At 38.8% G+C, this 14,390-nt stretch overlaps 2 protein-coding genes across 3 annotated transcripts in view; one reads left to right on the plus strand and one right to left on the minus strand.

The window, feature by feature from the left end:
* Window positions 1-4,997, plus strand: part of st6gal2a (ST6 beta-galactosamide alpha-2,6-sialyltranferase 2a) — a 45,038-nt gene extending 40,041 nt beyond the window's left edge. For both annotated transcript variants that reach the window (XM_085433629.1, XM_085433628.1), the window contains one exon: window positions 892-4,997. In XM_085433629.1, coding sequence (XP_085289755.1) covers window positions 892-1,139 — 248 coding nt within the window. In that variant the 3' untranslated portion in view covers window positions 1,140-4,997. The remainder of the gene's footprint in view (window positions 1-891) is intronic.
* The window catches only part of tmtops2b (teleost multiple tissue opsin 2b), a 29,241-nt gene that overhangs the window by 1,782 nt on the left and 13,069 nt on the right, over window positions 1-14,390 (minus strand). Inside the window, exons 2-3 of the mRNA XM_085433631.1 lie at window positions 10,888-11,213; window positions 5,061-5,294 (exon numbers count right to left, since the gene is read on the minus strand). Of these exons, the coding sequence (XP_085289757.1) occupies window positions 5,061-5,294; window positions 10,888-11,213 (560 nt within the window). The remainder of the gene's footprint in view (window positions 1-5,060; window positions 5,295-10,887; window positions 11,214-14,390) is intronic.

Here is a 14,390-nt window from a genome sequence, read left to right on the forward strand (position 1 = left end):
TTGGTACCTTACTGTTGGAGGTCTTGCTGCAGCTCTCCCCACTTCAGGTTTTGCACAATGGGGGAGTGGAGAGGTCTCAGAACATATCATCAGCCATACCAACAAATATAATTACTGTGGAAGGGATAATTATTCTCTCTGACTGAAGAGTCCTTGTTAAAATATATGTGTGAGGTCACTGTTTTTTGTTTTAGTTGCATTTCACAGAAAAATCCAGAACTTGCTGAAGCAGGCAAAGTCGAAGTCTTCATATATTATTTACAGTGTTATAGTTTTCTCCTCCCCTCTTTCAGCACAGTTGAGCTTCACATTTAGTCTCTTTGCACATTTTCAGATCTAATAGAAATTTGTCAAGTTTGTGCTAAATTCCTTTTCCGAAGACGTATCGAATGCCCGAAAGGCTCGCACACCTTTGATAATCAGATGTTTCCCACCAGGCCGTGTATTTATTATCGGCCCACGCTGATAGCGACCTTTACGAAAACTGAAAGGATTTACCTTATCTCCCGGCTTTAAGAGTTCCCGTTTTGTGAATGTCACGACGGGTTTGTAACGTCTCTACTTTGATCCCCGGAACAGATAAAATAAAATGGATGTCATTAACTTCTCTTTGGCCATAAGTTTAGATTTTGGTTTTACCAGATTGCTTCCAGGTGTGAATGTGTGTTTTGACAGTGGTCCTGGGGGACTATTGCCTTGAAAAAAAAGAGAGAATAAAAGACAGGAACAGAAGGTTTTAGCGTTGTATTTTATAAGTATATGTGTTGTTTTTATGTTCTAATAATTTTGTAATGTTTGGACCTCAAATGTTTGGCTAAAAAGTTGAACTCTAATTTAGTTGGCAAGTGTTGTGTGAAAATATTTATTTTCTCCTGTATGCTGACATTGCAGGTATCCTCCTGATGATGGCGCTGTGCGAGCAGGTGCACGTGTACGAGTACATTCCCTCCATGAGGCAGACGGACCTGTGCCACTACCACGAGACCTACTATGACGCTGCGTGCACACTGGGTGCCTACCATCCTCTCCTCTATGAGAAAAGCCTGATCCAGCGAATCAACATGGGCCCCGTGAGTGACCTCGAGAGGAAAGGACGCGTCACTCTTCCAGGCTTCAGCACCGTGAACTGTGACATCTGATATATGAAGCCTGGCCTCATGAGCCCGGACGTCACACACACACTTCTGGCCTTTTCAGGCTGACCATGGGAGAGGTGCAATAATGCCCCTATGGACAAGGAGGTTGAAGCTTGCAAGTTTCAAATAAAACCCGTGAAGAGCATAAGCCATAGCCCTCCAGGGACGGATAAACATAGAGGTTTCTGAAAGACCTTGTCTTTATTACGATGGTATACTTGACCAGAGGCTGGAAATTAGAGTCTCCAGGGTGGAGCTGAAAAAAATAAAATATAATATCAAATTTCTCTCTGCTTTAGCTGAGCCACGTTAGCTGTGGAGCTGACTAGGGTAGCAACTGATCTTGTTTTAGGTAGGCAAGTGAGTTTTTAATAACTGGGTGTGTTTCCAGTGATGTAAAATCTGTGTTTCTCAGTACTATGGATGGTTTTCCACTTTAAGGAACTGTCACTCTTTATAACGGCGAATTGTATAATTATTTTTTTTATATATATATATATATATATATACTGGTCCAAAGGGTTGTGAATAAACAAATCATCCATGTTGAATGTCATAGGTACACAAACTCGACACAAAAGTACATGCAGAAGAATGCAAACTAAAAGAAAGATGAGAGGAGCTGTCAAAGCTATCACGTTACTGTACATATTCCTGCAAAATCATCATAATGAGGGGTTGATTTCATACTACTGAGCTTATTACTGAATTATTGTTCTGTGCACGCTGACTGATAACCACCAGTTTGTCACGTTTTGTTTGGGGGGGGCATTTGTGTACTTAAATCAGAGTAAACGGGGCCAAAACAGAACAAACAGGTACTCAGAACAGCCGTGACCCTGTGCCTAGCAGTCAGCTGAACACTTTCCTCGGGTTGCCTTGTGACTGTTCAGACACATGCAGTACACACTCTAGCAGGACTGCAGTACCAATCAGTTCGATGTGTGGAGCAGTAGACTTTCCGAAGTGATGAACATCAGGGGATCCTCCGCTCTGCCTCAGCAATCACCAGCCCCTGTTTGTGACGGTCAGTTCACTCTCTATTGAATGTAATTTTAACACTGCGTGTTGTGGCCAAACCCTTGCTGGAGCTCATCTCTGTGGGGTTATTTCTTTATTGCGTAACAGCATGAAGTGCATTCCCTACAACTATAAATGTCTCATATTTTCTGAATCCTCTGGTATTAGTCTGTGCCTACCCGCAGCTCAGAGTAGAGACAATTATGAAAAAGGAATTTGGACCTGTACTAACCTCGGATTTACTTTGTCTCCAAGGTAGGGAGGATTTTATGTTTACAGAGTGCCGTGTCTTCAGCGAGCTCGAGGTATTCGGTCTGTGGGAATGAGAGCATCTTTTTTTCTTTGTAACAGATTGATCTTGTGCCATTCGTTGTGGTTTGTTGAAAGATATGAAAACACAATAGAAATGTTGCTTTAAATAGAATGATGTCGCTCTTCAGTAGAAACACTAGAGCATAGTATCATTTAGATAATAGCTGGTGTTAACAGGAGCTGGATAATATCTGGAATTTGTCAGTATTTACCAAAGGACATAAGCTTTTTTTAACCCCCTCCTGAAAAAAACATTTACGACTTAGACAGCTAAAGACATGAACATGGATCCTTATTTTAACCATGTTTAAGACCAGTTACTACCACTGGTGTTTTTTTTTTAATTAAAGTATTTATGTACTGTAAATTTTGATATTATGCATTTATGTTTACCAGATTTAATAATCAGATGGCAATTCAGTAAATTACATGGATGACAAACGTACTGCTTCACATAAAGGGAAATCAGAAAATCAAGAATTTGCTCATTCTCACAAGAGCTTTTTCTTGCACTCGTGTAGCTGACTCAGTTGAAGTTTTATAAAAATATTTTGAAGTTTTGCTGTGGACACATTTCTTTTCCAAACCCCCATAAGTACTTGCTTTTTGTCCAGACAAGTCATTTGACTTTTCAATTAATTAAATTAGTAGCTGTAGCAGGTGTATGACAAATATTTGGATCATTTTGCAAAAATGTTATGTATTTTATTTTTTTCAAATCTCCCACTTTAATTTTGAGTTGATGCACAATATCCCCCTAATTTCTAGTTAACAATGTAACATAAAATCTTACGCCCACATACCTAACAACTACACGTGATTACTATATGGAGGACGTGATCTTTCTCTTAGAGCTCCGAAGCTGACAGAGTTGGTGAATATCAACCGAGCACAAATAAATGAGGCGCCAGTGATTGTTCTGTAGAAACAAGCAACATTTCTTTGTGCGATGCTACGAGTGTGTTCATCTGTGCCTGCTAGAAATCGAGTCTTAGTTGCTCCGTCCAGGTCGCCGTTTACACTCCGGAAGCACCGTTCACTGTTATCTTTGTGTTAGCATGTTTGCCTTTGCAGGTGCTTGTTGGGGTTTGATTCCGTGTTTGCAGCAGTGGATATCGGTCTCTAGCCTGGCCACAGTTTGCCCTTCACCATCACATCCATGTCCCTTTGTGCAATAATTTGGGAAATCTGCCCACACCTCTACACTCTGCCGTTTTTGTTCCCACACATGAGCACACGTGAAAAGGCATTTTTGTCGTTTTTGTTGGGTTTTTCCCCCTATTTGCTCAAAAAAATGAAGAACGTTTGTAATGTGATTAACAACTTGTTGTTTTATTTGTAATGTTATTACTGAATTAGCTCAGTAATGCCAAACATTACAGCAATAGTGACAAATGTAATGCGATTGCAGTAACGCATAACTTTGTACTCTGCAGTACACCCAATCTTGACTGTAACAGAGATTTTAATGTATAGAGGAGGTAGTTTAGATGCTTAATAAAGGACTTATGATTCATTTTAAACAATGCAGGTTTTTTCGCTCTGCTGTACGTCTTATAATTGCGATAAACGATAAAATGTGCTTGTGATTGTAGCACACTGAAGGTGTGAAAGCCCTGAACGTATTGTACGTGTGCATTGTAGTAACAGGTTACTTTCCAATGCACAGAGCATGCAATTCAGGAGCAGGGCTAGGTCTTAAACTGTCTGTGCTGTACTGTGATGCAAGTAGGCACCATTGTCTTTAATGTTGTGAAAGGCATTCGTGCTTGCAAGGTTTTCTTTTACTGAAGTGATGTTTTGCAGATTTTATTGCATGCTTGTGGATCACATTCATCTGCAGTGCGGCTATCAGCCGCTCCATGGAAGTGCTTGATCAGGTGCAATGCCTTCTGGCTACTTCATCTTTGCATCTTTAATATTGTGCCAAATCCCATCTTTAATTGTGTTCCAGTTTGGGTGGGTTATTCATGGGATGAGGACTCAGAGTAACAGTAGGACTTCTTAGGTGCTTCTTTCTGCAAAAGTCGAGCTTAACTGAATTTTGTATTATTTTTAAGATGGGACATTGTAGTCAAACTTGACATTAACGTTCTTTGGTTGTGAAGTAGTGAGTTGAAAAATATGTTTGAAGACATGCGTGTAACATTTACCACTTCGAGCCTCTTTCTGTCTGCTCTTTACTCTCGAGGCCTATTTTTCATGTCGAGTTTTTAACAAGTGTTGTGGGGATTTCTGTACCACACTGCCTCTGAAGAATTGTTTAACATTTGTTCTTTCTATAACTACCTTTTTGCAGTATTCTTTAGATGAGGAAGAGGAAAGGAGTGAGTAATGAGAGTGATTGTTCTGTTTCCCTTTTAAGAGCCTTAGGGCATTGTTCTTGATTTTTTTTTTATTTCTCTTTGGTCAGTGAAATCTCTTGATATTACACTTGAATTGATATTTAAATCAAGCAGTTCTATGATTTCAGCTGTTGTTTGTCTTTTTCTACTGTGTAAATAAAGCTGTTGTACATGTTCAAATCTGTTTTTCAGAATTATAACTCTTGATTTTAGGTAAGACACGCACATGCACATAATAGCGACTTACCTGTTTGTTCATAAGTATATAGATGAGGGGGTTGATGACGGTACTGCTCTTGGCGAGCAGTGAGGGAACTACACTGGCCACGGGGCTAATGATGTTGGGTGGGCCAAATGTTGCCATCATTGCCACGACACCATAAGGCATCCAGCACAGCAGGTAGCAGGCTGCAGTGGTCAGCACCATGAACAGAATGTGGTACTCTCTCCTCCGGGCTGCAGTCTTTCGGATCTTACCCACCTGCGAATAACGGAACAGGAGAGAGAGGAAAAAAAATATTTCTGGAAAATTTTGATTTGAATTTCCTGAAGTGTGTCTTATATCTAAGAAACGTTAAAATTACTTCTTTTTCACTGCTCTCATGTAGTAATCACAAACAAAATGCAGCAGTAGCTCACCTGGCTCATGAGTCATCACAAATCTTACACTGAAAAAAAGTGACTGGCCATCTCTTGGGTTTATGTAAACATCTTGCGTGTATTTAACACAATTGCCTCATGCTCGGTATACCGAAAAAAGTAAATTGGGTGGTTGTTACATTAATAAAGTCTACCTTGTAATTTGAACACAAAAATTTCATGTTTCTATCTTGAACGTAATTAAATCGTGGATCTGTATGAAATTCAACAACTTAATTTGTTCTTGTTGAGATGACATGATACAATCTAGTAAGAGTGGTTAGTTGCTGGACTCATGAAATTCACAAGATCGCAGGAGATTTCAAACTGCAGGAAAATCACTGGAGTTATAAGAGGCAGACAACTACACACACACCCACGTGTATGCTTTTGCTATTTATTGTGGTTTAACCTGTCATGGACAAAAACATACAAAAAATTCTGCATCAAGCCTTAGAAATCATAGCTTTCCTAGTTTTGTTAGCCTTGGATTGGTGGCATGGTGATTAGTGCTGTTACCTCACAGCAAGAAGGTCCTGGGTTCAAATCCACAATCTGGGTATTCTCCCTCCCACAGTTAAAAGTCATGCAGTCATTAGAGTTTAGTTAGGTTAATTGGTGATTCTAAATTACCTGTGAATGTGAGTGCAAATGGTTGTTTGTCTCTATGTGATAGACTGGTGAATTATCCTGACATATTTTTAGATATATTGGCAAGTATTTGAAAATGTCTCTTTTATAATTATAGTTTTCTGGGTGCAACCATTTAATTTTCAATCCCATGAGAGCCCACTGATTAAAATTAATAGCAAGGGTGAGTACTCATATACCTCTTTTCCACCAACACAATGTCAGTACTGGTGTGGACCTAGTTCCTCCTTATTGAGTGGTGAGAACCATGCAAACTTTGACAGGTTTGACAACTGAGGATTATTTAGCTGTCTGCCAGTCGTTTTTTAGTGGAAATGCACGGAAGTCTAGATTGGGCACTGGCACAAGCACTGTGTAAGTGAAAAAGCCATATATCTCCTTATCACTCCAACGCTGCTGGTCGATTGTTAAAGGTGTAATGAAACATATTCTAATTTGAATTCGTGATTATGTGACTAGATTTATATGTGCTGAAATGTAGCTTCTCTTTGCAGGAAGTTAGCTAGAGCAAAGGGAGTGATGCACATGGTGTTTTTTTAACACTTGTGACTTGGACACATATTTCAGTAAGTAGTTCATTTATTATTTCTGTCTAGTTTTGAGTGTATTTTATAGTGTTTGGCAGTTTTCTGATGTTTTTATTTTTGTCTAATTTAACAAAGCTAATTTGAAGGTGCTATCCTTGGTAAGCTAGCCTGTTAACTGTTACTGAAAAAGTAGAGCACTCACAAGTTTTTATTAGTATCATTAACATTCTATTACAGTGTACATATAGTAATATGTGTTTTTTTTTCTGTATTCAGTTTTAGTTTTGTGGTAATTCTTCATTAAACATTGTAAAGTTTCAAAGTAATCAAGGACTTATAGTTTTATTGAAATATCAAAGTGTTAGCTAGCTTTCTACCTCTGCCAGAAACCTGCTGTGAGGATTGCATACCAAACAGTTAACACAGTGAGGAAATTGTGTACTACTGAGCAGCAACTTTAGAAGAAACTATAGTTGGTATTGCCAAACTGCTTGGCCACCCCACTGTACACCATATGATGACTACTAGTTAGGAACATTTAGTATATGTTTGTGATTTTTTTCCTCTTATATAGTGAAACAGCTCTGGGGTCTGTCTAGTTTTACTGATCCAATGTTAACATCTGTCTTCTGGATGCGATTAGGAAATTATATCAACAAGGAGCTAGAGTGTCTTGTGCTTCCGCCTGATGCCCACCTGCTTTCCCCTCAGTATGTTTCAGCTTTTAACTGATTCCTTTGTCCAATATGTGTCATTTTAGCCTTGTGTTTTTTGCATGAAATCTTTAATATGCACAACAACACAAAAAAACAACATAGACTTTTCAACATCTTGAAACTTTGGCAGGACATAAGGACAATAAAAGCCTGGAGGAGTAAGTTTCATGACAGTACCCGACCTCCTTTTTTGATAACACTATTGATGAGTATTGATGTTTTTCCATAAAAAAAAATCACATTTTAATTCATCTGACTACAGCTTCACTAAATGGGCTTTGTTTTTTGTTTGTTTGTTTTTTTCTTTGCATGGCAAAGCTTTCATTTGTGTTGAACTATGTTCAGTGACGATAGATTTCTGAAGTCTTCGTGAGCCTTCAAAAGAATTTAGAGATTCCAATTCCATTATCAATATCACTTATGGATTAGATTCCTTGTCAATTCTCAGTGAGTTCTCATTGGCTCCACTTTAAAACATTACTTTTGTGCAAATGAACTGCATGCTCTGTAGTCAAATATTTGTGCATGTTGGAGGTTTTTCAACATGCACTGATCACATCTTTGTTGTGATCAGTGTTGGGTCATTACTCCAAAAAAGTAATTTGTTACACATGTTACACAGAATATTTTTCATAAAGTAATGATGTATGTTTTACTTTTTAATGCAGTTAGTTACTGCTAGGAGAAAGTAATATGCTATAGTTAATAGTTATACTACTCATTGCATTACTTTTGTCTGTAAAATGACCTGAAAAAGAGTGTCTCATAATTACCATTTAACAATATAATCCTGAGATGGAGGCTGCAGCCTAACTGCTCCTCAGTTTGTTACCTGTTGAAGTTCACAGTCTGGTCACTGGACTGACACAGCTCACACAACTTTAATGTCACTCTGCGCTATTGGCTAGCTTAGCGTGCTGTCTGTGCTTGCCTGTCTTCAATGCGGTTTCCACTTTACCTTTGCGCTTTCATGCTTTGTTCAATAAAATATAAATAAAATGTCCATACCCACACTGCAGACTGCGGCACTGTTTCTACTCTGGCATACAAACTGAAATCAGCTGATCATACTACTGCTAGGGAGGAGAGTATGTCCAGTCATCAAACCTCACTCCAAGAGGAGCATTGGAGATTTGTCTCGAACACATAAACACTGGCTAACTGTGTTTTCTGAACTTGGGGAACTCATTTGATCAAGTCTCGTGGGAGTGCTTTGTGAGTATGGGGTATCAGACAATGCTGTGGGCCATCCAATCCCTGTTCATCTGTACTCTGAGCTTGGCTTGCACAGGTGGTTAGAAGTCAAAATTGCTGTCTGTGGGTGTTTGACTTTTTCATAGATTTTATCTGTATTTATGTACAGAATTTCCAGGTGCAGTCAAGGGACTTGGGGTGTCAGGTTGGTTTCAGGATCTCGTCTCTGCTTTTTGCAAATGATGTAGTTCTATTAGCTTTACTGAGTGGGGACCTACAGCTTGCGCTGGGCTACTTTGCTGTGTGAAGTGGCTGGAATGAGATCACTATTGATTTACCTGTAAATCTACATCCCTACCTTCACCTATTACCACAAGCTGTAAGACAGAAACAAGTTTACATCTCTTAGCTTAGATGGATAGACAGAGGGGAGGTCTGGGCATCTCTTCTTAGACTGCTGTTCTCTTTACACAAACTCAGATAAGTGGCAGAAAATTAATGGATGGATATGTTACATGTCACAACTTTTTATGAGTATGTATTGTAAAACTAGATAATTTTCTTTTTAAACTGTATGCATGGAGATCCCAGTGCATCACCTTATCAGCACCAACACAGAGTTGCCTGGTTTAGTTCAGCAATAAAGCATCAGCCAAACTGTATAAAGTTAGATGCACTCTTTGATTTAATGCAACCTGAACTTATTAGGCTGGAAACTGGTGTCCTGACAAAGGAAGGTCAGTGTGTAAAATGTTATGAACTTAACAGCTTATTTAAAGTTAAACAAAAGTAATGCAACTGAAATAAAACCAGTTTATCTCATATGATCCAAACATAGATAATTATACTTGGAGGGGATTTGAAAAAAAGCTGCTTATTGATACCAGGGGGTCAGTCTGAGTTCCTGAAGTGCTTTAAATCCACTATATTAAAGCAACCTAAAACAAACCCAAGAAGATGGTTGAGTAGCTTAGGCTTTGTCTGAGTCATAATGCTGTGATAATCCTCTGCTACCCTCCTGTTGCTCTCAGGAATAAATCTAAAGCAACGGGAGTGGAACATCTTTTATTTATTTACCCAAGACAAGTGAAGTCACTCACTTAAAAATAGAAAAAAAAATACCCATGAACCAATCACCAAAGAAACTGTGATTGGTTGACTGATTCCCCGCAAACCGTGTTACGTTTCTTTGCTTTTATTTTTATGTAAATGAGCAGAAGGCATGAATATATTGCAATTCATCAGTAAACTCATCATAAACATCTGTGTTCTATGAATATGACTGTGGTGGGAACGTATCTTCTAGCAGCACTGCTCTGTTCCATTAGCTGAGTGGAGTACGTAGCTTTAACTTTGATGGGATAGATATCGCCTTGATTTATAGACTGTCAACCAAATCTGACATGTACTGTTGATGTATTTAGCCAGAAACTTCTTCAATCAAACTTCATTGTAGCTTTGCAGAAAATCTCATTGATGTCAGATTATGTCATCTGTCAGATTTTATAACTTCTGTCTGAGAGATATCTCGGATGGATGTGGAACATGTCAGGATTTTAAATAGGACTGACAGAAAAACGTTTACCTTTCCAATGTGATACCACATGAACAGAACAAATGGGAAAGGCTAAATGTTTTCAGGTGTATTCTAGATTTTCAGCAAGTTTCATGCAAATAGATCAGTGTGCAGTAAAAATCAGAAGACTTTTGTTTGCAGTGCTGCTCTATTTTAAATTTACTAGAAATTTATACTGTTCAGAAAAACTAAACAGTTTTGTTGACGGGTAAATACATCAGCTAGCTTTTATTTTTCTTTCTTTAAGTCAGCAAAAATAAAAGAATGGGCAGATCTGAATATTTGATGGTTGATTACAACAACTTTATTGACCTTACATGCATTTCACGCTGGGGACATTTATTTCTGAAAATAGCCCTGCTGGGACACGACAGATTAGATGACCCAGTGGGTCCTCGGAGAAAAGTTGATAACCCTACAAAGACTTATGATAATACAGTCAAAAGCTAAAAGTTCAAAATCTATCCAGTTGTCCAGTGCACAAAACCTACCCCTTCCTCTGTCTTACATGTTAGTTTTATCTTAGCAGAGATCTGTTCATATGAAGCTCTGAAGCTTTGTCACCTTTGTCAGTTATTAAAAAGCAAAAAAGCTCTTTTCGGCCATGTTTGACATCTGCAGTGTTTGGTGTTCAAAGGTGCAAAATCACTCTAAGCAACTTGTAGCTTTATTTTTGACACCTTATTCCTAAAAGAAAATACAGCATAGACATTCACATGTATGCAGTTAATGTGTGACTAAGTGTCAGTGTCTGACAGCTAGTGTGTGTACCTGTTTGACTGCCCAAAACAATCTGCTGTAGCAGTAGATCATCACTATGACAGGCAGACCCAAGCAGAAAATGAAGAGGCAGATGATGTAGGCGTGCGATTGGGCACTGTTAGCAGTCCAGGACACAGAACAGCTTGTTCCTGCCCCCTCTATGCCATAGCTGCTCCAGCCCAGTAGGGGGGGCACTGTCCAGAACAAGGAGTACAGCCAAGAGCCCCCAACGGCTATTAGGGGCTTACGGTAGTCTGGCCCACGCTTGTTGTAAACAGTAAGGGTGCTGTAGCGGTCGTAGGAGAGGATCACCAGAGAGATCAGCGAAACTATACCTGAGAAAGACAGAGATGTGGAGGCGTGAGGCAGTGGGGGTAGGATGTAACTGGCTCAAGAGGGCAATAAACATTTATACAGTTTATAATACAATAAATTGCAACAACGGGCAGTCATAAAAGTACAGAAAACAATATTATATGATCTTAGTCTTTAATGCTGATTGTTCTTGAAAAAACACTCACTTAAAAGTGAGGAAATCTTAAAGGTGATTGCAAGGTACATGAAGTTTTGAGCCAATAAACTTCCACCAGAATCACAAAAGCCAACAGCATGGTACTCGTGGGAAATTCACGAGAGTACCAAATCAATAGCTTTAATCGATTTTGGGTCAGGTCTTTACAAAATATTGAGCTGCTGTATAAAAGAAATAAAGATTGGAAGATTTAATTAAAAACAAACAAAATGTTCACTACAATCAGTGAGAAACACTTGTTCACCTTAGCTTCAAAATGCACCTCAGTCAAACTGAAATATCTGTGAGAATGAATCTCAATCACAATGACTCATTGTGTCTGATCTTACCTGCAGTCAGTTAGGATTTAGACACTGTGCTAATGGATTGTCACAACAAGTGATTCAACAAACAGCCACCTTCATTGTGCTAATTAATTAAAAACATTTCTTTGAGGTGTACCAAAGACTGTGCACATCTTCATTTAATATCATTCACGAAGAAATTAATTACATTTGGATAATCACTGTCAAATATAAAGCTTTGTGTTCTTATAAACCTTGCCATTTTATAATAATCTTAATAATTATAATATTTTTTGTGACGACACAGACTTGTCTGTAGAGACAACGGAATTTTAAGAAGTGACTGCTTGGCCATTGAGTCTTCATCTGTCCGTGTGTACAGCACAGTATAATCAATGCTTAATTACTAAATAACTTTTGTTTCCTATGTATTATCTGCTTAGAATGGTTGTACCAGAAGGAGAGAGTAGCCTGAGGCTATGACTATACTGTGTACAAGTCCTATCTCTGCCCTACGCATGACCAGCACCCAGTGCTTCCAAGACACAAGAAAGAAAAACCCTCAAGAATCCATCGGAAATGCTACCAGGTCATTTAATTTGACCTTTATGAGAAAAACGCATAACCGAGAACACAAGAGGATCCAAAGCTGTCTGCAGCCACAGAGGAAAAAATATTTCATGTAGAGCTTGGTGGTAAAATTGGTGTCTTTCCCAAAAAGCCAAGCATTACACTGTATACAGAGAGATCACCCTCTGTATACAGTGTAATGCTTTCCAGCATCATGATGTTTTTTTTCTGTCTAGCAAAGTCACCATCCCATAACTATTCATTTCAGCTCAATCTGTCAGTGCTTTTTGTGGTGCAGCATTTTTCCTCTAAACTAATGCATCTACCTCCTTGAACTATGGCTGATTGGATTTACCCTGGTAAATGGCCTGTGTTTGTATAGCGCTTTACCAGTGCCTAAGGACCCCAAAGTGCACATCCAGTCATTCACCCATTCACACACACATTCACACACTGGTGATGGCAAGCTACATTGTAGCCACAGCCACCCTGGGGCGCACTGACAGAGGCGAGGCTGCTGGACACTGGCGCCACCGCGCCCTCTGACCACCACCAGTAGGCAACGGGTGAAGTGTCTTGCCCAAGGACGCAACGACCAAGACTGTCGGAGCCGGGGCTCTTTCCAATTACAAGACGAACTGCTAACTCTTGAGCCACAATCGCCCTGATCGCCCTACCATCCCACATACTGCACTTCACTGCTTTACACACAGTGCACACATGAAGCATCAGACATGAAAGAAATAGATATTTGCATGGGATGTTTGATGTGTTTGTAAATTACAAAGTAGTTAGATTAAGTGAATGTTACTGCATTTTGCAGAGCATCTATTTGCTTCAAACTGCTCTGACCATCAAATTGTCTCATTTTTTTCTCTGCAGTTTATTACCTTTCTCATTTACACAGTTTGCACAGTGTTACTATGTTATTAACACATGCCAAATTAAAGATACATCACGTGGCAGCAGTCAGAAGTGTATCATTGATGAGATTTCCCATGTTATTTCTCTAAACATACTGGTGAACCTAGATAGCTGATGGCAAAAACACAACAATAGAAGAAACCAAGTGTACTCAAAGCACACAGCTAATACATCTAATCTAATAACTCCTATTATATGCCAGCCACAGACTGTGTTAGGTAATGCTTCTACTAAACTAAATTTAGCTTTATTAAAGGTCCAGTCTGGCTGGCAAGCTCATCCTGTTTAATGATTTTATTTCCAAAAATTATCTTGATTTTATGTTCCTAAATAAAACCTCGTAAAACAAAAACAATGGTTATTATTGAAACAGCCCCTCCAAATTTCAGTTTTATAGACCCTCAAAATAAAGTGCAAAGGATTGACTAGATTGCCATTAGGCATGACTTTAACATTGTTAAGTTGGTGTTTTTAATATGCATATTGATCAACACAGCAATAGCATTACCAAAGAACTTTTGTGTATTCTGGATCATTTCAGACTCGTATCATATCCTACACCTAGTTATTTCCAAAGGCCTGTGGCCGATACTGCTCTCTTTGACAATAGGGTGTCTTTTTTGACCATCTCTGCGGACAGTAGAATCAGAAGGTGCTTTCTTAATAAAAAATTACATTACATTGTCTACCCATTTTTGTCTACCCATTTTTTAATGGGTAACACTCTTTTTAATACCTTTCCCAATAAACACTGGGCATCTGATAGACATGCAGCTCATGTCTATATTGGGTCTGTCGGTCCAGGAGCTATTCTGGACATCTATTCGACATTCATGGTTGGGCATCCAAATTGTGGACCTAGTTTGAATGTCGACATGTAGACGTCTATGACAGCTACAGGAAATTTATATGATTAATATATGTAATATTATAAATTTTGGAATTCATACTACAACGTGTTTAATAAGATTCAAAGAGCATTTGCATTATATATGGTTCATTTTGTAAGTATCCTGTTTTATTATGAAGAGCTGATTGTAAGAGCAAATAAATGTGGTTGTGATCGGTAGCTGGACTGAGAGAGAAGTTGCAACAGAAAGTACGAATAGTTTGTACAAGTATGCATGTATGAACTGGACTACCTGCTTGACAGTCTTTGTTGATGCACACATTTTGCAAATTAGCTGTGAGAAGCTGGGGAC

This window comes from Copadichromis virginalis, linkage group LG16 (assembly GCF_057382275.1).
Source record: "Copadichromis virginalis isolate Kocher_CV1m ecotype Utaka linkage group LG16, C_Virginalis_male_GT1.1, whole genome shotgun sequence".
Lineage (NCBI taxonomy): Eukaryota > Metazoa > Chordata > Actinopteri > Cichliformes > Cichlidae > Copadichromis > Copadichromis virginalis.